We start from the raw sequence: 23,824 nt of genomic DNA on the forward strand, positions 1-23,824 counted from the left end.
CTGCTAACTCGAACGCTCTGCCGTGTGTTCTGCTGCTGCTGCTGCTTCTGATTAAATCCTCTTATATAAGGTATACACATATATACATATATATATATATAAATATATTTTCTATTATTGGCTCCATTTACTTTTCGCAGTTGCTGTTTGGCTCCCTGTGTTTGTTTATGCTTCATTTTGATTTTCTCAGCTTAAATTGTATTTGTTGTTTCTATTTTCGTTAGTTATCCGAGCGGTCAGCGTGTGGCAGGAGCAAGAAGTAGATGAAGAAGTGGCAGCTGTAGCAAGTGGATATTTTCGTTTACATTTGCCTCAACCGTAGCAGGGGCACTCGCCGAGTCCTGTGGAAGCTTACAGGACTCCGTTTTAGTTTACTGCCACATACCCCTTCTTTCTTATTTTTTTTTCTTTGCTGCTGTTTCTGTTTATTTTGTTAGTTGAGTCGTCGCCTGTAAGTTTATTTGTGTTTGGCTTTCTAAAGCGTTGCGTCCTTTCTTAGACTTTTTTTTCTGTTCCCTCGTTTATTTATTTATTTTTCTTTTTTTTTTGCTGTAAGTTCATGTCTAAATTTATGTGGCCGCAATTTATTTAAATTTATGTGGCTTTTGTCAAATTGATTTCAATGTTAAGAAGGGTTGACAACAGGCTAAATGTGTGGCAGGAACAAAGGGACGAAAGGGCGAACGGACGTGGCTCTTTTACAATTTTACAACACTGATTGAGTTAGCACAGGCGGAAGGATAATAATATGAAAAATGTGTGATGGATAATCAAAAGCGTATTAAGCTGAACACTGAAATAAATGCGTAATGTAAAACACAAGATTGGCTCTGAGAGTTGTTTTAATCAAAAACTTATCATAAAAAAAATGAAAACAAATATTAAAGGTGTCATTTTATATAATATAAAATATGTACATGCATAAATGAGAAATTGATATAATTGCGGATGACACATGTCAGATAATAAATGAAGTGTGAAAATGTAAAGGTTTGGGGGTTTGTCGGATACAATAAAGATACAATTGTTACGGCAAATGGGGAGAAATATCTGTGTGTGTATAAAGCCACTTTTAGATATATATTTATATTATAATTATAAGCGAATCAATAGCAACAAGATTTGTAATCTCAATTAGTACATATGCCTAGGGCAGATCGATTGAATCGACTAGCAAATAAATAGACAAAAACCAATCAATGTAAATTGTGATAGAGTTTTTATGTTAATATCATTAATGCAAATGTCTAGTCAGAGTGCTTAGCTGCTAGCCATTCATTGTGTTTTGGCCCTGTCATTGACAGCTACTTGATATTGATGAAGCCGGGCCAAAAAAAAACAAATCATTAGTTGGGCCTTTTATGACAGGCCAAATAGGCAGAGTGAACCATCCATCCAACCCCTATCTATAAAAAATTTAGGGATTGGGATTGGGGCAACAAGCGTGTTTTTTGGTGGTGGGCTGATTTCCGTATGCAGCCGTTGGCATAAAAAACGTTTTCATATCAAAATGGCAATAAATAACAAACAATGCTGTCTGCAATTTTCCACTTTATAAAAGAAAAAGCCATAAACAAAACGGTGGCGGGTGTTTGGGATCGGGGGCGGCGGCATCGGAACGAGCCTGAAAATTATCATCTTGTTGTTGTTTTTATTTCTGTGCCCGCTTGGCTCACTCATAAATGCAGACAGAGGAAGCGACCGGAAATGACTGACAGAGCAAGGCGTGGGTGCTGCGGGGGGTAGGCGCTCAACTTGAAGCATATTTTTGTGCCTTGCAATTAATTAATCTCCAAGGTAATAACAAAAGCAACGGCAACAGCAACCAAAAACAACAACAACAGCAATTGTTTTGCGCTACATGTTTTATTGTTTTGTATAGCATACTTTTTGGGGCTCGTCTGGCTGGCAATGAAAAACTCGAAGAGAAAAGCCGAAAAAAAAAGACGCAACAAACAAGAGAATGTCTGCAACTCTTTGACGGGTTGCGAGTTTGCAAACATATTTTTTCCTGCATTTTACTTGCTGCTGTTTTTGTTATTGTTTTTGCTTATTTTTTAGATGGCGTTGAAGCGTCATTTTAATTTATGAAATTGTTGACAAGCCCTGCAGACTGAGAGACTGAGTGGGTGGGGCAGCAGCAAAAAGGGGAGTTTGTGCCTTATCAGCGTTTGACATTCCATGCAAATTGGTTTCAAAGGTTAAAAATGCTGTGCTTTGCTTTCAGGCAAAGTTAAGGGAGGGCTTCTTATCATTTTCATTAAAAATGTGCTGGCAAGAAAATATTTTTCTATACATTTGATAAGGACGATGATGGTAAATAGCTGCTAAAGAGAAAATTACATTCATATTACATTCTCCTTTGATGCAGTACACTTCAATTTATTGCCCATTAAATGCAACAGAGAATTACCATAAAAAGTGTGCCCAGCTAATTGAGGAGAAAATCGTTGCCACATACTAAATAATGCAGTCGCAGACAAATAAATAAAACGTGCGCAAATATTAAATTGTATTATATAAAACTGGTTACGGTGGAGAGCAGTTCCCATTTCTACACATAAATATCGCAATTCGATTTTAATGTGCGGCAATCGCATAAACAAACAAATGGCAACAAAACACAACAAGTCACATAGAAAGTCGCCGCAGAAAATACATTTAATTTGTTAAGCAGAAAAGTGAAAATCAATGGGCAGGAATCAAGCGTAGCCTTTCATTGCGTTATATATAAATATATATATTTATTTCCTTTTTTTACAATTTTCTCTTTTTTTCTTATTGGGGTTTTCAAGTGCGGTTTGTGCCCGCAAAATAACTCAGCTCGTTAACTGCACAAATAACATGTCAGCACTTTTGCAATGGCGCTTCAAACAGAGCCGAGAATGCGCCACAAATTTGCGGCACTCGAGAGAAGTGAAGGTTGGTGCGGCGGTCGGCTCGAGGTCTGTTCCATCATTACTCAAGTGTCCTTAAGGTTCGTATACCAAATAAAATGAAAGCCCGTTCAAATAAAACACAGCCAGAGACTGGGCTTAATGCCTGACCAAAAGTATTAATCACACACACACACACACACACACACACACACAACCCTAGCCACGGTCTGCAAACTTTTCTTTCTTTTTTTTTTTTGCTTTTTCCATATCGTTGAGCCCTCGAGTGTGGTACAGAAACCAATAACTAAACCCTTCGTTTGCGCAAACTACATGCCCCAAAATTAGTGAATGAAATGCCAAAGAGCAATCGATAAGAGTCGATGCTGCGGTTTTTTGGTTAGCAAAAGCAACAAAATAAAAACAGAAAAGGCGAAAAAATAATAATCGAGCTCGATGATGAACAGTCAGATGCTCTGCTTCAAATGTTTGCCATCTGATGGAAAAGATACATTTTTTAAATAAATTGTCAATAACAACTTATCAATGGGGGCTGCTGTGGCTGAGCATCGCTTATAATTTCCATCTTTGAAAGCAACTTTAAATAAGTCACTGTATAAGGAAAAAAGTCTCTAAACACTTGCTTTAAATATCTCATATCGCGCTCAATTTGCGCTTTAATTCTGGCACATAAAAAAGTGTTGTTGGCCAACATTTGGCTGGTGTGTAGTTGTTGCCCCTGTGGCCACATAAAGTAAATAAAATATAAATGTTTATTTATATGTGGCAAAAGAAATACAAAATATAAGTTTTGCAAAAAGTGAAAGCAGCGTGGAGCATTAATAAAATAAGCAGCAGCGGCGCCGTTTGCTGTTGCGCTATAGTTTTTATATATTTCGCCTTCATTTTTTCTACAAGTCGTTTTTTATTCTATTTTTTATTTTTTATTTTGGTATTTCTTTTTGTATTGCATGCAGGCGCCTCGAAAATTGCGGTTAGTTTTGTTCAGCTACTCTTTGCAAGTGTTTGCTGTGTGTGTGTGTGTGTTTTTGTAACTGCGTTGCGGTCTACAGTTGGCTGACTTCGACTGCTTCCCTACCTCATCACACTGTTCCCTGCTCCTACCAATTCTATACGCCGCAATGGCAAAACAAAAGCTGCAAAGCTGTTACCCATTTTCAGCAGCCCCCAAGCAAACCAGATTCAGATCCAGAACCAGAACCAGACCCAGACCCACCCCAACAAGCTGTGGCCTGTCTGTGTCTCAGTTTGCTTTTTGTCTCAGTATGCGTGTGTATTTTGTGTGTGTGTGTGTGTGTGTGTGTGTGTGTGTGGGTAGCCGACGCTTGGTTCATTGATTTTGGTGTGGAAATGAACTTTGCTAGTTTTTTAGGATTTTGCGGCATCGTCGGCTGAATTTTTTCTCGCTTTCTTGTTAGCTTTTTTTCCCCCTTTTTTTTTGTTTTTGTAGATTTTCGGCACTTTGTAAGCATTATTTGTTTTCGCTTTTATTTATGTTGCGGTCTGTTTTGTTAAGCATGCAATTTTTGGCTTTCTCTTGGCTTGCTGGAGTTTAAACTCACATTTGTGAAAAGATGAAAGCCAAAGCAATTGCTTTGCAATTAGAATATTGACAGATTGGCAAAAGATTATCAAAAATGCTGTGATTGCCAAATAACAGAGGCGAAATGCTCTCAAATATGCTATTCAATTTGCAGTTGTATTTTGGTTAAGACAAACAGAGCTAAGAAGTACTTAAATAACTCGAAATAAGCTATGGATTTGTTATATGTCTTAATAGATTTTATAAAATATGTTTTAAAAGCAAGATTATTTTTCACTTTTACCAGTTCACTTCATTTCGGAATTATTTGTATTTTGTGTGCAAGGGTTATATATTTTTGATGCATTTTATTTGCATTGGTACCTTATCGCAACTGAATGTTAACATGCACATTTAAAAACAGTGAAAACCAACTAAAACTGTCTGACAGTTGGTTCCGCTTTAATGGTTCATAGCCAAAATATTACGTAAACGAGAGAAACACATGCATCTCATAAACCCCATAAAAGCAGCACTCATGCATACAATTTATGTATATGTCAACTTCTTGTCCATTTAAATAACAAATTTTGCAAATAGCTTTGAACAATGGAAGCGTATGCAAAATAGACACGCCTCCCCGCAGCCGCCTCAAACAAACACATAAATGCCAAAAAAAAAAAAAAAAAAAAAATTTCCGCATTTATGCAAATAAAATTCTCACAAAATCCATAACAAATATGTAGGAAAAACGTACGTTTTTCATTGTGGTAATGCTAAACATGAACATAGCTTAAATTTAACAAAAAAAAATAAATAAAAAGCCGCCGATTTCAGCAACAAAGAAAATGTGAAGCGGCTCTCAGTGGGTTAGTCGAGAAAATGTGCCCAACATTCAGCTGCTGCTCTGCAGCTAAATTAGCTGGCCAGGCTAAAAGGGTCAGAGCCAGAGGAGCAACATCAACAGCGGCAGCTTAAAGCGAAGGTTGCACAACGTGCAAACTGCAGCAATTGAAATGAAATGTTAAAAGTAAATCTGTGTGGGTGTTGTGTGTGTGTGTGTGTCTCTGTGTGTATCTTGCATTGTTGTTGTTACTTTGACATGCATAATAGACAACGCAAAGCCAAAGCCAAAAGGCGCCAAGCACTCACCTAGTCTAAGTGTAGGATTTTCTGTAGTTTGCGCGAGAATATCTCTATGTAAGCTGGCAGTGTGCAGATTGCCCTAACTTTGAAAGGGTATATTCAGTGGGACAAGCAAATGGTGAAGATTAACTGAGAGTCACTTTTAACAAAGAACTTATGGGAAAAAAGATCTACTAAGATTCGAGTCTCTAATTCAAGCTTGCCAAAATTAACATATCGTATCGAAACAACTCAATTTTAACAGTCGCTTGTGCAGCAGACAAATCTAAATAATATTGCACTTTGAATTTTATAATCAGAGTATCGATAATCTATCTATAAGTCTATCTAACTGTGTTACTTTTCCCAATTGATACTTTATTACACTCTCCAGGCGAAATAGCTTCTTATTTACAGAAATAGCTTTTACTGCAACTAAAAATATTTTATTTAGATGTATTTCTCAATCAGACTAGTTAAGAAAATGTATTTGTTTATCTATATTTGATGCTGCTCAATTTTATTTTATATGCCATGTGGACCAACTCTTAGAGTATTTAGTCAGCGTTCTGGCCAAAGTAAACACTTCACACAGGTAAACAATCACTCGTCTCATACATATGCAAGTCACACTTCACCCCTGCCACCCACTCTCTCTCTCTCTCTCTCTCTTACAGTGTTTGCTCGCTTACGTGTCCGAGCTGCTCTCCTACAACCCTCTCTCTCCAACACAAGCAGTCTCTCATGTTGTGCAGCCACTTTAATAAATGAAAAACCATCCAGTTTTTGTTTACTTGCAAGTGTTTGTTGTTCGTGTGTGTTTATTGTTGCTGCTGTTTTGTTCTATTGTTGTTGTTGTCGTTGGCGTTGTTGTTGTTGATTCTGGTTATTTGGTGGCGCTTTTGTCACTCGGCTTTCACTTTCCCCAGCGGGAACCTCTCATTTTGTTTAGCAGCACACAGCACACAGCACACAGCACACAGTAGGCAAATAGAAATTTTACGTAATTATTATGGATGGTCGTCTGAGTCCCTCTACTATTATCTGTGTCATCGGCTCGTAATTTAAACTTCCTGTTGCTCTATTTATTCACTCTCCACCCACTCTGGCGCCTTTCTGTTGAAACTAATTGGCTGTTGTGTCCCAGCACATGCAAATCCCTCGTTTCTCACCGACTTCGATTAGCCAGCGGAGTGTTGTTTCTTTTAAGGCTAATTGCATTACGACACGCGCTTTAAAGTCAATGAACGGTTAGCTGGAAATACTCTGAAAAGGCTCAAACACGCAAATGTCAACAGCACAAACAACATTAACAAATTGCAAAAGAAACAATAAGCAGTAAACAGTAAACAGTAAAATGTCACGTGTGGTATGAATAGCGAACTCTCTTTAGCATTTTAATCATGTTCATAAAAACAAATGTTGAGCTTTGCATTTCAAAGTGCATAAAAATAACCAAGCTGACTGGTGAACTCACTCGGAAAATGTAGGTGGGCTTCAGATAAAATATTCTTATTTCAATTAGAGTTTTTATTCAAGGTCTAAATTGCTTTTGCAGGCAAAAAATAAAAACAATCCGTAAAAAGAGCACATAAAATGCAGACGAACAAACGCTGATATATATATATATATATATTATACATTTCGTTTTTGCCAGTGTAGTTTGGCAGTAGTTTGAGCTGGGAACGAGGCAACTGTCAAGGCGGCGCCTACGCCTTGCCACCAAAATACATTTGCATGTGTGAAACAAGGCACAGGCAAACAAGGTTTAACACTGTGCGGGGAAAAGAGGGCGTTGGGCGCTGGGCGCTTGCCAGTCTCGCTGGGGTCATAAAGTCAAAGGGCTAACGTAACTCGGGTAACAAATCAAAGTAAAACACGGCGAACAATATGTCAAATAAAACATTGAATTAGTTAAGAGCATGCGTTGTACTAAAATGCACAAACCAAATACAAACCGAACATGTGTCTGAAGGTATAATAAAGTTAAATGTCACATGTGAGTGTGTGTGCGAGTGTGCGAGTGTGTGTGTGTGTGTGTGCGTGTCACTCGTTTCGGTTGCTTGCCTTTCTCTCGTTGTTTCTCCTCACTCGACGACTGATGCGCCTCCTCTGCGCTTCATACTTCATTGCTCAAGACGTTCTTACAACATTTTGCCCAGCAGCAATTTGTCACGAGAATTTCGTTTTCTTGTTGTTTTTGAGGTGCCTGATTGTTGCTGTTGTTGCAGTCACTGTTGTAACATTTTTGTGTGTTGCCTTTGAGCCGTGGCAAAGCCAACAAATTAAACCTGTTTCCAGTCACACAAATTTGTGTAGCTCAGCTTTCTGAGTTCATTTTTTCTTACGATTCGTCTTCAATTCTCTCTCTCTCTCTCGCTTCTCTATTTCTCTCTCTTTCTCTTCTGTTTCTTTGCGTGTTTACATGACAGACAAAAGATTCGCATGACTAAATTCATGAATGTTGTGAGTGGATTCATACATTCAACAGGTGGTTTAGTGCCAAAGTTGAATGTCTCATTTGCAATTCGAATTTATGTGATTTATTTTTATAATTAATTGATGAATGAACAAATATGAAAAACACTTTGTTATACTTAAATTTAATCAGTTAACTATTACATTTTTGCATTATTAACTATATTCAGCTGAACAACAACTGACAAAATTGTTCAGACCCATTGAATGTAATTAATTGCAGTCAATCTGTATCAGAATAATAAATGTATCATTTAAGTTCAAGCATGCTGCTTGTAATTATTATTTACAGCTTACATTCAAACAATAACTCAACCAACAATTACTGATGACCAATTGAACTTTAAATTGAAACTGAATGACTTATAAGACTAATGTTAATAACTTATAAGACAAGTATTGACGACAGGGCTTGACTACGAGACACAGAATCAGTCTGTCTTTGTATATTATATATCAAGTGGAAGTCTAAATCTTGACAATTGTATCTTTATGTGTATCGCAAATCGATTTAAATCGATATTCGCGAAAAGAGTGCAGTTATCGATACAATGAAATAATAACTTATATGCCTTATCAGATATCGGTGTATTCATATAGACGGACAGATCGAAGAATATACTATATTAAATAATATGGGATGCTTTCTTCCTTTTAACATATAACAATAATAACATAAAAAATGGAATTACACTTAAACGAAATCAACGATTATCAACTGGGTAGCTGATGAATGTTAACGATAATTCAAGTAGCTATTTAAACTTCTGTCTGACTGTCTGTCTGGGTGTCTGTCTGAATAACAACGACTCCTGGGTATAAGTAGCAATGGCGCCTGGGGGGAAATGGGAGCACTTTGCACACGTGTGCAGTCATGTGAATAACATTCAGGTAGCAAAACTCCCTCAGGATATTTTTATACGTTCTATTTTTAATGCATTTTCAGTGTATGACCAACAACAACAGGCAGCTTCACTCACTCAACGGTTCGCTGTTGATTTTAGTTAATGAATTAAGTTTGTTTTTAAAACAGTTTTTTTGTATGTTTCTTTTTTTTTTTTTTTTTGTTGTTCTGTTCGCCACCGTTTGCTGTTTGTTTTTGTTGTTGTTTATGAAGTGCTTGCAAACATGCAATGTCTGGGAATAAGTATGAACAATATAATAATAGATGGAGAGAAAAATTTATGGCAGTTTATGGTATTAAAGAAGAACAAGTACAAGTTAAAAAAAAAATAAATTAAAGTTTTAACAATGAGTGAGATTAGTAGTAATAAATAGGTAAGTTTTGCGGTATATAATTTGTAAGGAAAAAGTTAAAACACACATAAATTTTTAGCTGTGTAGATGAGCTAAGGTTGGTAATGGCACTAATTAGCGGCGATGGTGGACTAATGCAACAAATATGACAGCTTTAAGATGGCAAGTGCACGTTGCACAGGATAGAGTTGAAGGGCAAGGCAAGGTTGGGCGGTTTTTGATTCAGTTTTTTTTTGATTTTGTGTGTGTGGCTTTTAGTCAGACACTCACCTATCCCTCAGGCAAATTTTATACTCATGCTGTGAGTCGTGGTCACTGTTGTTGCAGCTATCATTATAATTATTAGCGGCGGCAACATGACGTTCTCTTTCCTGTTGCTGTTGCAAGTTGATTAGCTGCTTGTGAAATAGTTCCTGTTGCGATTGCAACAGCTCCTGATGATGATCCTGGAGTGCGGCCAAATGTGATAACTGCTGCTGATATGGCGATTGGCTTTGATGATTATGCTGCTGTTGCTGACCGTGTTGTGCAACCACAGGTGACACTGGCCGCAATGGACGCTGATAGGGATGATGATAATGCTGCTGCTGTTGTCGGGCATGATTCGATTTGCCCGCCTGTTGATTATGTTGCTGCTGCTGCTGCTGCTGTTGCTGTTGCACATTGTTGCTGCTGCGTCTGTGGGTGAGCAGTGTTAGGCAGCTTTTCGTGTCCACATCGGCGAGTCCAAATTCCAACTCGGCTTGCGATTGCTGCTCATAGGCGTGTTGCGCCTGTTGCAGCCGCTCGCGTTCGCTGCGCGGCGAGTTCGCCAACTGTTCGGCGGGTGGTTCGATTTCGACAGCGGAGTAATCATAGTCCATGGTACGCGTGCCCGGATGAAGATGATGAGGATGATGCTGATGCGCCGGATGATGTGCACTATTATTGTTCATTGTTGGCTTATTGCCATTGCCGCTGGCCGAAATGGCGCCAGTTGCCGGCGTCGCTTTGGCTATTTTGCCAGCCAGCGCATCCAGAGAACTGAGCATGGTCTCTCACTATCTCTCTGTCACTCTCTCTCTTTCTCTCTCTCTGTAGTTGGTCTCTGTCTTTTCACTTTCTCTCTGCGATGGTGTCACTGATTTTTAGTTTGAGCAGCATGCAGTGGTTTTAAGTTCTTTCTGTTGTACCGATTAATTTGTTTTGTTATTTTGATTAGTTATTTTCTAATTGGATATTTGTTTTTGAGAGTTTTTGTTGTTGTTCACTTTTGTTTTCTGTCTCCCTCTCTTGCTTAGCTAGAATTAGACTAGTTAATTGCCTGAGGGAAAAGTTGGGAGGCAAATTGCAAATTCGATTAGTACAGAAAGAAACGTCAAATAAATGCAATTATTAGTTTAGATGTGATTGTGTGACGGCGACCTTGACAGTTATTAGACAAACACACACACACAGTCAGACTCACACACACACACGCACAAATAGAAGGAAATAGACAGCCACAGTGCTGGGCATACAATTAATCCAATTTTACGCCAAAGTAGAAACTTATTATTTGAAAAGAATTGGCTACCAACTATTAAGTAAAAGGTTTTATTTATTCAATTACAAATCTGATATTCTGCACCACATTTAGAAAAAGGTAATACAAAAATTTAATATAAACAAGTTGAAGCAAAAATGTACCGCGAATGTTTGCTCATCGCTTTTCCAGGAACCTTTCTCTCTCGTGGCAGAGACAGATATACAAATCCTCTCCTCTCTGTTTATCACATGTGCACTGACATTTGCGTTCTTCATTGTGCTTTAACTATGTGTGTGTGTGTGTGTGAGTGTGTGTGTGTGTGTGTGTGTGTGTGTGTGTGTGTGTGTTTCTGTTTGTTTGCTTTGCATTGCATTTGTGTTTATTTTGTAGCTTAGGTCAGCTACATTTCACTTAAGCTGCTGCTAGAGAAACTCTTCTACAAAATGCCAACGCACAAACACAAAACGTATCAACACACGCACACACACAAACACACACAGCCACACACACACAACCACACACACACAGCCACACACACACACACTTGCAGTAGAGTGTATGGTTGTAAAATGCAAACACTTGAGCCATACAAGGCAGGGCACTGAATGCCAACAACAACAACAACAATAACAACCATAGCAACACAGCCGATGTCGAAGGGCAGTTGTACTCGATGGAGAAAGGGGGGAGAGAGAGGCGTACGGATACAGGTTCTGTATGCGTATCTGTGTCCCTCATGGGGCACTGAGCCAGCGCTCTGTTCGCATTAATGGTCCACAATTTGTGGGGTTGTTTGAAGGTTGCCATCTGGTTGGTTTTTGGGGGCTCAGAGCTGCAGCAATTGACAAACACTGAGACACTCAGAGGCATCAAAAAGAGTTTCGGATTGTTGGGAGTGCAAAGTGTAGCTCAGCCAAGATAAGTTCAAAAAAAGTTAGTGTCCCATTTAGGCGTACAAAGTAGTACAAAGAGTGAAACTAATCAGTTTCTAGCAGCTTTGCAGCAGGTCGAAATTGTTTTTCAATAATAATAATAATATATAAGCATTTTCTTAAGGACCCTTTATAATAAAACAATAAAAAACACGAAAGACAATTATAAAAGTTTAAAAAAAATACAACTATAAAAGTATAATGAATATAATAAAATAAAAAAAATGTGAGTTAGATAAAAAGTTGTAGACTTCATTTAAATATAAAAATAAATGATTTATTTGAATAAAAAATGTACTTAATTGAAAAACAACAGACTCAAAATGCTTTTAACTTCATTTATTGCGAAGTAAAGTTTGAATTTGAGTTAACTCGTGGTTTTTCTTATTTTTTATTTTGCTAATTAAGCGCAGCTGCCTGGCCATTAACAACACAAAATCAGTTTGTTACAATTTTTCAGTGGTTTCCTGAAGATGACTTCCTGCCTGCTGCTCAAGCTGAAGCCGAAGCAAACAACATCCTGCAAGAAGAAACAGCAAACGTCAGCCGGCAACTATTTTGTACACACACACACACACAGACACAGAGACACACACACACACAGAAACGCATTCTCATCTACACGACACGATATAATGCCATGTAATAAGAAAGCAACATTTTCAAAAGCCAAATGCATACAATACAAGTCCATACACACATATATATCAGTGAATACATGCATATATAGCCATGATATACAGATATATATATACATATATACTCTTGTACAGCAGAGTGATGCTGTATGTAGTGGAGCATGTATAAGAAAAGTGCGCGGCGCGTGTAAATTGCAAAGAGTAAAATCTTGTAAAGGCAAATTCCTTTCAAATGCAACCATTTCCTTTGCACACAACTACTTAAAGTTGCAACAGTGTGTAGAAATCAGATACACACACACACACACACACACACACAAAAGCACACAAACACACACAGGTCCTTAGAACAGAGTAAAATGCGAAATGCTGGCAGTAGTGAATGCTGGGTGGCTAAATTTACACAGCGCATTCAAGTTGACTTTTATATGTCATACAACAAACAAGTTGGAACAGTTGGCCATAACCGACTAGCCAATACGCTGTTCAGTTATAAACATAAACAGGCTCAGTGACTTGGCAATTCTCAGTTTGAATTAATGCTAAACCCAAATATAACCTGTCACTTTGTAAACAGAGTATAAGGACAGATAGATGTGTGTGTGTCTGCATTTGTGTGCCACTGTGTGTGCTAGTCGAGTAGCATTCAAAGCATGCAGAAACGTATGTATGACCAAACACTAGTCCGAGTCGAGCATTGAAAGAAAGCAAAAAACGCCCAGCGAACCTATTTCTGACAGCCATGAAGAAGCAGAGCACAGCAAGCAACAGCAACAGAAACAGCAACTGCAACGCAGTGTGCAAAAGATACTAAACAAACATTCTAGTTTAGATACTTGCAACAATTTGTGCAAGGGCTAGTGAACTGCCAGACAGTGTGGCAGGTGTGTGTGTGTGTGTGTTGGGTGTGTGTGTGTGTATCTTTTTGTATGACTTGACCAAAAAGCTTGTAAGATGCTTAGCCATGAGATGGAGCCTGTTTGCGGTCAAGTTGCAAACTACTTGAATAGTATCATGTCTAACCACAAAAGTATCTCACAAGCAGATTCATTGTAGACCATTGAAAAGGACTTAACGATAAGCAGCACTAAAGATAACAGGCGATGATTGATTGATAGATAGATAACCACAAAGTATGCAATGCAAACTTGAGCAAATGAGTTCTTAATCAATAAGTCAAGTACTATTTGTTTATCAAAGCTGATAGTTCCAAGGATTTGCTGCTGTCTTCTTTTGCCTTTGGGTTGAGATTTAGCTTCTACTCACATTTATAAGATATTTTAATGGCTTGCTCAATATTAGATCTACTCGCAAACAATTTAATTCAATAAGATTTTTTCAATTGATTTATTATACTTTTCACGAACATTGAATACACTTCCATTTAAAACATTTTGCAAACCCTTTAAGCCTTTTTGTTGCACATGCATAATTTTCAAATTTGTCTTTAATTTTGCGTATCTGTTTTTGTTTTAATCTATTGTCGAAATGATGCCAAGACTACAACTTAATTAGGCAAAGCCACAGCGAAAATAGTAGCAACTAATTACTTTAAAGAAAAAAGGAACCACAACCCACAGCCTTGGGGGCAAGTCCTTGTCTTCATATAACGAACGGCCACAGACGACGCCATCTTTTATTATTTTCTGTACTTTTTTTCATTAGTCAGCAAAGCTGTCGCATAATAGCATTTGAAAAGGCTTTAAAATCTAGCTGCATGGGAGCAATGTTATCAAACCAAGGCGAATGAAAGAGAAATAATGAAAAAATTGTGAAAAAGCGCGCGAGAATGGAAAAATTGCAACATCAAAGAAAAAGCGCCATAACCCAAAAACATAAATCCTTTGGAAAATAAATAAAGCAAATGGCAAGAGAGAAATGAATATGCTGCAACTTGCCAGACTATCTATGTATGCGACTCACACACAGAAACACACACACAAACACACACACACACACACCCTAACAATATATGTACGTATGCAAGTGAGAAGGAAATCTAAGTGGAAAAAGTTGATAAGCGTCAGCGACGAACCATTTTCTAACACCCATACAAAGTTAGAGGAGGGAAGATCAGAACTACTACGGGAACGTTGACTATTAAATGTGTTTGGGTGGTTAGTGGCAATAGGAAACTGTGGAGCCACAAAAAAATAATGAGATTTTCCTGCACGAGAATGACGGAGCATAAAGAACATAAAGAACTCTGCAAAATGAATATAAAAAAAATAACACAAAAAATAACCAACTTTAAAGTTTTCGGAGTGACAAGTGCAAACACGCTCGAAGAAGAGGTGAAAAGCTTAATAAACTAAACAGAAAACGAACTTAAATAAACTTCAGACATCCACAGATGTATTGAATTATAGTTTTTAACAACTTTTTCAACTGTGACCCAAGGACAATAGACAACATTAATATAATGATCTGTGGAATGGTGCACTGAAGTGACTCATTAAAATACACAACTTGTGCAAATTAATTGAAAATCTTAATTTAAACAAATATATCCTAGTTTTCTAAGAGATCAAATATCAAATAAAGCATATTTTGATTTAAGCAAACACGTTGTGCATATATATTTATATAGATAGATTTAGCAAGAAACTAACTCTTTCTGCCTAAGAATGTCATGTTTGTTATGAGCTTCAATTTCTAGAATATTTGTCAATTTATTGCCCGACTCGGATTAAAACAAACGAAGCGTTTATTTGCAATACTGGCCGCCCTGAAAGCAAGTAGCACACATAAATTTATAGCTGACAATTTAATTAATAATGCAGGCCTCTGTGCAACATGATAATTAATTCAGGGGGCAAAATCGAACAGATTGGCAAGGACGTCAAGAATGCTTAGCTTGGAAAAGGACGAAAATGGACAAACTTGCTGCTGCTGCTAATTATTGAGCCCCAAGGACTGGGCGCCCTGAAGACATTTTGTGTAAAATGTTTATGCATTTATTGAAATGTCTGCAATTATTGTTATGCATTGTTAAAATATTATTGTGTAATCAGGAGAAACATGAAAACGCACTTTATACTGCACAGAGGAGTGTGTCATTGATTTGCCTTTGAGCCAAAATGAATAAAATATGATGCGTGTAAGCCACCGTGTAGGCATAACTTATTTATAAAGCACTAAAAAACTTGGCGAGTCTTCTTCTTCTAGTTCCCAACCCACAACCTTGGCATAGAGTTTTAAGCCAGAGCATGCCTAAAAATTAAATATATATCCAACGATGCGATTTTCATTGTAGTATCACACCAGTCGCCTAATGGCTGCCAGGATATGGACGAAGGCGAAGGACGAAGCACGACCCCAAGCAGCATAGTCACGACATGCCGTCTCGCTCCCTCTCCCTCTCTTTCTCCGTCTCTCGGCTGACACATAAAACGAACAACAACAAGAACAACAACGAGAATTGCTGCCAAGGACGACCAGGATGAGTAGCAGAAAGCAATTACTTCTTCCTGTGTTTGCTGCTGCTGCTGCTGCTGCTTGTTGCTTCTCTAGAGCCCAAAAATAAAGCAAAAAACACAGTAAAAGGAGGAAGCAGCCAGTAAAGGAAAACACAAGAAAACTTTTGGTGGCTCTGGCAGCACAGTTCATGCTCCACTTGCTACTAGTCAACTGTCAATATTTTACTTTAAGACAGCACCACATCATTGCTATAAATTTACTTGCAACACAGACGAAAACAGTCAAGTAGACAACGACTACTCACAGTGTGCCTTAAGCTAGTCGCAACTTAGTAATAACATATAGTATCTATATATATCAATTGTTGGGTGTTCTTCAAGTCAATTTCGTTATGATTTCGACTAGCTTGTAAGTGATTAGTGACAGCAATTATTTAACAATAACCTTTCTTAGACACAAATATAAACATATAAATAAGAGGAGATAATATTATCAAATATTTGATTGATATTGATATAAATGCAATTATTTCATTTAAAGCTGTTGGCGAAATTGTAGCGAAATCGCTTTGAAGCATTCAGGAGCAATTTATGTGGAATAGCAAACCAACAACAGCAACAACTGAGAAGTTATGCTTGAGAGCGCAGTTTGGCCTCCAACATGTGTTTCACTTGCACAGTTTGTGGACTCAACCGACTGACTCTATGAGAGAGGGACTAGGGACTAAAACCAAACTCGAACCCAAAACCTAGCACCTCTTCAGGCTCCATCAGCAGCAGCAGTCAGTCGAGTACAAAATTTTGAGGTCAACTTCATGGCTGTTTGGCATAAATAAATCTGTGCCCTCTCGAATGTCCTGCGCAGGACAGCCAGCCAAAACTGCTTAGACAGCGCGGCCAGCATGAAGCAGAGTACATGTTGTTTTTTGGGTGCCATTGTTGATGCTGGTAATCAAGGCATTAAGTGTGTTTACTGTTTATTTTTATTCGACTTTAAGGCTTAGCAGCTTATTGTGTTTTGTGGCATTGCGGTCAAAATATTCAATTAAAGTCCAGTTTTTGATTTAATTAAAATGCTAAGCGACGCTTCTCCACCAACATACATTATTCAGAGAAAATTTCAAAATCAACTGCTCAACTAATTTATCACTAGCAACGAAACAAGAACTGAAATGAAGTGAAGTGCGGAAGTCAAGGAACTTTGCAGCGCCGATGACAGAATGAGAAGCAGAAAGGAACTCTTACTCTCATTAGCAAAAGTTTGTTTTCTTTTTTTGTTGTGGACCTTTCCTGGCGGTTGCAACTTCTTTTTTAATGTATGTAACGCTCAAAGGGCAAATAAATATACATATATATTCTTATACATATATATGATATTTTTTTTGGGGGGCATTCGAAAGTTTTTCGTTTAACTTTTGCTGGGCCTCACCCCTTCGCTTCGCTGGTTATTTGTGTTGTGCAGCTGACGTCGCATTCTTTTCAGCAGCTTCTTCCACTTTTTCTTTTAGCACTTTCCCAATTCCCGGCAATCCTAGTGGTTCAACTTTACAACTTTCACGACGTGTCCGAGGGCGCTGCAATCGACTGTCGCTGCTTTCCCTCATAGAGAAATCAACCCAACTTTCCAAACTTTTAGCGCTAATCTGTCATTTTTTTCCGTTTCTTTTTGTTATTTTCCACTGCAAAATTGTTGTTTTCAACTAATTTTACAGTTTCGTTTTCTTACTTTCTGCAACTGCTTATCATTATAATGATAGTTGTTGTGTTTGTTGGCCTTGGCTTGTTTGTATTTTGATAAACGGCGCATGCTTGATGAGGAGAACCCCTATTTATTAGTTTCCTAAAGAAGCCACAATTTGAGAATCTTACTAATTTATTTTTGTTAACTAAACAAAATATTAATTGAAATATTTTTAGTAAGCAATTAAGAAATTTATTTTATTTTTCGTTATTTTTAGGAATTCAACTTTCATTTCTCAAAGTTATTTACGCAATTCACAATTAAGCTCATTTACATGGATTTGTTTCATAATCCCAATGCATATATAAATATAAATATTCTTATATTTACCATAGTTTCATAGGCAGTTTCAATATCTGTTGAAAATTACCAAAATACTGGCAGTTTACAGTTAAATACCAACTGGCATTTGCCTGCCTGCAATAAATTCAAAAGCTGTTGCTGGCCAACAGAACAAACAGCGACCAAGAACAATTGAGGCAGCAAAATTAGCAAACGAGTTGAGTTGAGTGAGCCACTTGGAATTTCGGAATGCAATTTTCATATGCCAATATTTATTGCTTGCCTAGGATCAAACGAAATATGCACAACAATCAACAACAAAACAGAAAAGGTACAAGTCACAGTTGAGAGAATGGCTCAATTAGTTGATACCCATTTGTGAAATAAAGAAAAGCTTTATTCAAATACAAATATATCTCGACAGTGAAGTCTTCTTTATATTATTATTACTGTCTACCCATTTACTTTTGGTATGCAACCTGTTCAACCCTTCTCACCCGGTCTTGTGGCTACAGGGTATGTGAAAACAGGACAACAACCAAACAATATTGATGCGGGCCTAGCTAAACCAACAAGAATACATAGCACGAAACATTCGTGTGCAGAATATGCGAAATCAAATTCATAAAACACACGAAAGGGGAGACTAGCAACATTGACTGAAGGTAAAAACCATTCAAATCATATTTCACAATTTATATCAATAGTTTTTTCTTTATTTTTCTTTAGCATTTTAACAAGCAGCAATATCTATAGTTAGTTACTTTTGCCACTGCTAAACTGATAGCTAAATGGAAAAATGTTTATGGCACTGCAATGCAATTGCCATGCACATGCTCTGTAATAATTTATATTTATTTACTTGCTGTTATCTATTTGTGCTTCAATAACTGAAACGTTGAGTCTGTTATGAAATTTTCTTTGCAGCAGTATGAGAGGGTGGTCCTTAAGATAGCAACTGGCAATTGGTAGTTGGTGAAGTTATGAACAGGACTGCAGGTGGTTGTTATGCAAATCTCAAATGTCTCATTAGAATCACTTGGGACAGGTTAAAATATGAAACGACATCAAAATGAAATCCAGTCGTGCAAAACTCATCAAGGAGACCTTTTCAAAAGAGAGTTCAGTTTGCTTTTGTATAATTTCAAAATATGATAGAATGGTTACTGATAACTATTTGAATAAAATTGAGTTAATTTTGATTTCTCCGCTTCAATATCAATATATCTTAAATCGGATTCAAATAGACGATTGGTAGTTATGTTTAGTCAATTGGTAGTATAAATTCATTCGAATTATTCATTAGCATTCTACGACAGTTTTAGAACTCTGTTTATCACTTCATAAAAATCACACAAAAATATATTAACATTGATTTAATCTAACAACAGTCTCCAGTTTAGTACATTTTATAAAACTACCCGGATAAAATATTAATAATGCTTATGAATAAATGACATAACTGCTTGGCAAGCATAAGAACCCACCCCAACTACCACTCAGAGCACATATATCATATGCAAGCAGGCAATAACTTAAGCTATCCAATTAGTCAGCAGATAAAACTAATCATCTTAAAGTCGCCTTGCCTTTCCCCTAAGAAATCAGCTCATTAGTGCGCCCAGACAAGATTTTGTTGATTTTATTGCTTGGCCAAACACAGACAAGCTAAAACGTTAAAAGAAATGAAGAAAATAGGAAAATTGGCTCATGTTACGCTTTAATTAGTATTTAATTGCTCAATAATGCAAAGCACGCGTCGTATACGCAATATATTTTATTTCCTCCTTGGCCGCAAACATTGGCAGAGCTAACAAACATTGTATAAATTAATAAAACATCAACGGACACCATTAATTTTATTACATACAAATATTTTTGCGTGCGATCGCAGCTAAACGATGCTGACAAAGCACAGTCAACCCTCCCCCTCCTACCTCCTCCTACTATCAACCATCTACCATCCCCAACCCCTACCACAGAATAGGGCAACTCCAACAACACGCAATGCCAAATATCTAAAGGCAACTTTCAGACATACCAAAAGTCGTAAAAGCGCACAAATCTCAAACCAAAAGTAATAAAGAAAAAAAAAAAACACAAAACTCAAAGAAAACCAAAATTGATTTGTTTGAGAGAAAATTTAGTTGTTTCAGCGTTAAAATAAATGGAATTCGGTATTAATTAGCAAATGGCCAGGCAGTTAAATGAGAAATGTGCCTCGTGCGCTGCGTGTATGGGGCACATAAATTCGATGCCCTCAGCCCAGCTCAGCTCGTAAAGGTAAAAGTCAGTTGGGCATTAAAAAGTTGAATTTGCGAGTGTTTGGCACGCAAGTTCCATTTTTAGTTTCAGTTTCTCGAATAGTTTAAGTGTTTTTGGCATTTCCTGCTCCTGAGAGTTTTGGGCGTATTAAAAAAGTGGACAATGTGTTAATTGGTTTGGACACGTCGTAAGCAGCTGGTGGCAGATTGTGCCTCTCGGAAGTTCGCCCATTCGCCTTAAAGTGCTCAACATTTGGCATTGAAAATCCAGAATCTTTGCAGTTGCGTACGGGATGATATCAGAACAATAAAGTTAGCATCTACAAATGCTTAGGAAATGCTTAGTTTAATTGCCTTTTCTATTATTTGATTTGATCTTTAATGAATGCCACATTGCAAGTTGGAGGCTTAATCACATTCATGTCTAAATCATATCCTCAAAAAGGGTTTCTAGGGATGGTTGAAAAGATTCCACAGATTATGATTTATCTACTCCATCAATACTCAGCTTAATACTCAAAATAATTAAAGCATAAAATACCCAACTGTCCATAAACTGCATCTAATGATGAAATGGCGTCTGGCAAACTTTTGCAGAATTAGTGTAGCGCAGCAGCAGAGAGCTTTAAATATCAAATTAGCCAAAACGGGAAGAGCTCAGGCAAAATGTCAAGCAAGCAATGGTATATCGCATGGCCAGACACAAGAGTTGGACACATTAATTGCCCCGTTGCGATTTGCATGCATTGTGCGTTCATCGAGATAGCAACAATAACAGCAAACAGCCAACTAGACCAGAGTGGTGTACTGAGGTGTGCATTGAGGCGAGAAGAAGTCCTTGTCTGCACTAATACATACATACATACATAAGTACATACATACATATACCACAAACAACTGCAGCACTTGTCTGGTCTGAAATAACTCTGTCTGTCTGTCTGTCGTCTGTCTGTCTGTCTGTCTGTCTGTCTGTCTGTCTGTCTGTCATCTGTCGGTCTGTTGGCTAATTACAGTGCATTAAAGTTCGCCATCCGCATTGAAACTGACATAAAAGTTAAACAAATGAAATAATGCAGAGACAGTTCAGACTTCAAATGCTCTCAAAATGCTGATAAATGCAATAAACTTTGACGATATGTATTCTCAATTGTCATTCATTTGCCGTTGACCCGTTTACTGTGGCTCTTGTTGTTTTGGCTTCTGATAAAAAATGCATATATACACGATATATACACATGTATTGTGTGTGTACAATTTTTAAGCTTTTTATGTATATTTTTATGTATTATTTACTTTTCTTTCTTTTTGCTGTGTTGACATGTCAGTCAAATTGGGCGACGTCCAATTTCTCGTATCGTGTTCTTGTTGTTTTCGGATGTATACATATATATATATATATATATATATATATATATATATATATATATATATCCTATCATAATCTTCAGTGACACGCGATTTCGCTCTGTGCGTTTGATGTTCGTTTTTTAATGTTATCTACCCAACTGGTCGGTCGGTTTTTCGTCCCTTTGCGTTTGCTGTTGTGTTGTGTTGTGTTGTGTTGCGTTGTCCTTGTCACTCATTTGTTGCTCCCATCAATTTGATGTTGTCAATTTTCATGAAAATTTATCGTTTGCTGCTCCCGAAATTTGACATTGTCATGCAGTTCGTTAGCTATTTGGCTGTTGTGCTCTATTAAAAGAATCGTTGACAACACAGTTGACAATTCAACAACAATGTCTTGTCGCATTTCTGGACATTGACAAATAAATTTCAACTTCATTTTGTTATCATTTCAGTTTGTTTTTTGTTTTTAGAATGCCAAAAGTTAGTTTCAATTATTTTCTATGAATGACAAACATATTTTCTACCTACTAAATATATTTAATTATTATTTATTGCCAACTAGTACAAAAAATTTATGATTTACATAGTTGTATTGAACATTTTTGAGGAATTTTTATAATTAACTTTATGTATTTATTCACCTCATTTTAGTCGAAGAGAAAATCAATAAAATTATTATAAAATTGCACACATAACATCTCATTAAAGTATTTATATTATTTTGGATATCTTTTAAACATCAGCAGATGTAAAAAACATTTGCTGCTGTCAGAAATAAATACTTATAGTTTATTTACGCATCATAAAAACTGTACCGCAACTGGGTTAAAAGTGACATAAAGAAATTCCGTCAATAACAGTGCAAAGTAATACCAAAAAAGAAATATACTGGCAGAGCAAATAGAGCAACCCACACACAGCTGCACTATATAGTTATAGTATGCATCGCACTGATAAGCCCGTCATAGATTTGCCATAAAATGGCAAACCAAATAATTTCAGGCTGTGTGAAACGCTTGGCTGCATTCAGAGTTAACACTCAATAACTGTCTGCCCCTTTGTTGCTGTTGTGGTTGTTGTTGTTGTTGCAACCACCGAACGTGTGCTGATAAAAGGGACATAGGGCTTTTTCGGCAAATAAATATGTGCAGCAGCCGCATAAAATACACAACAGCGCAACACAAACCAAAGCTGATCACAGAAAAGCAAAAAAAAATCAAATTGTTTGTGCCACATAAAAGATATGGGAGAAGGGCAAATAGCAAATAGGTGCGCACGAAGCTGTTAACATGTTTGTTGGTCGCTTGCTGCTTGTTGCCCGTTGAAAGTGAGAGTGATAGAGATAAGCGTACAACAAATACAAATACAAATACAAATGCAGACAGACAGATAGATAAGTTGCGACCGGTCGCTTGTTTATTTGTATATATTTTTTCAGGGGTCTTAATGTTAATTCGTGTGTAATAGACAAATGTGTTCCCCAAAGTTGAAGAGCAGGTCGCCAAAGTGGAACCAAAAAGACCAAAATTGTTGCTTGCTACCCTTTTTTAGAGCGCAGTATTTTGCCAGTATCTATGATTATTTTTATTTTTTGTTTTTGTGACATCACGTCGCACTCTTATCAGGACGAACTCGAGTCGAGTTTGTGCCCTCTCAAAGGGTTTTCATTTGGTTTTCGGGTGTCCCTTTTGTCTCACCATCTGCAGGTGTTTGACTTTGGACAGTGAGTGGCCCAAAATATTATCAGACATTTTCTTTTGTTTGTTTAACCTTTTCAAATGGATTTTTTTTTTTGTAAACTGTTGAATTGAATTAAGTCAGTGAAAATGTCGAGATTTGTTTGTGTACGAATTGGATTTAATTCTAGATTTCATGGAATGTGCTGTGTTGTGTGCATTGAATTTAGTCGTTTATTGAGATAAATTGGATCTGAAGGACAGCCCAAAGCGAATTCAAGCAGAAATATGGAAGGAACTTTAAGTGGAACAAATCGTTTTCTTTGCGCATTGTTTTTACAAATTGTTGAACATTTCAAATAAAATGAAATACCAACCTAGTACAGAGGGACTAAAAATACAATCAACATGGAGCTTATAGGCCCATCAATGGAAAAATATGATAATCTTTGAAGTAGTTCGACACTTGGATAAATTAATACGATAGTAAAGGTAGTAATAACTATCTATAGTTGATTTTTTTGTTCACTGAAAAGGCGATGTGTGTTAAGAATGATGTACTACGGCAAAATTGTCACCAAGAGAGCTATAAAAGTGATACAATACTTTTTGTACATCGTAAAAATATATTTCAGATCAAAAGCGAATCAATTTCAAAGGGAGATATGTGTCATGTGCGTGACATTTTCAACTCAGCTTTACTTAATGCAAATATCCCTCATTTTAATTAATATGCAGC

General features: G+C 37.1%; 1 protein-coding gene across 2 annotated transcripts in view; it reads right to left on the minus strand.

The window, feature by feature from the left end:
* LOC6562533 (CUGBP Elav-like family member 2) overlaps positions 1–10,460 on the minus strand; it is a 95,658-nt gene extending 85,198 nt beyond the window's left edge. For both annotated transcript variants that reach the window (XR_004365063.2, XM_032735688.2), the window contains exon 1: positions 9,550–10,460. Coding sequence is in view for 1 of the 2 variants with exons in the window: in XM_032735688.2 (XP_032591579.1) it covers positions 9,550–10,310 (761 nt within the window). In the remaining variant the exon portion in view is untranslated. The remainder of the gene's footprint in view (positions 1–9,549) is intronic.
* Positions 10,461–23,824: the final 13,364 nt, after the last annotated feature.

Source organism: Drosophila grimshawi, unplaced genomic scaffold (assembly GCF_018153295.1).
Source record: "Drosophila grimshawi isolate 15287-2541.00 unplaced genomic scaffold, ASM1815329v1 contig_1377, whole genome shotgun sequence".
Taxonomy (NCBI): Eukaryota; Metazoa; Arthropoda; class Insecta; order Diptera; family Drosophilidae; genus Drosophila; species Drosophila grimshawi.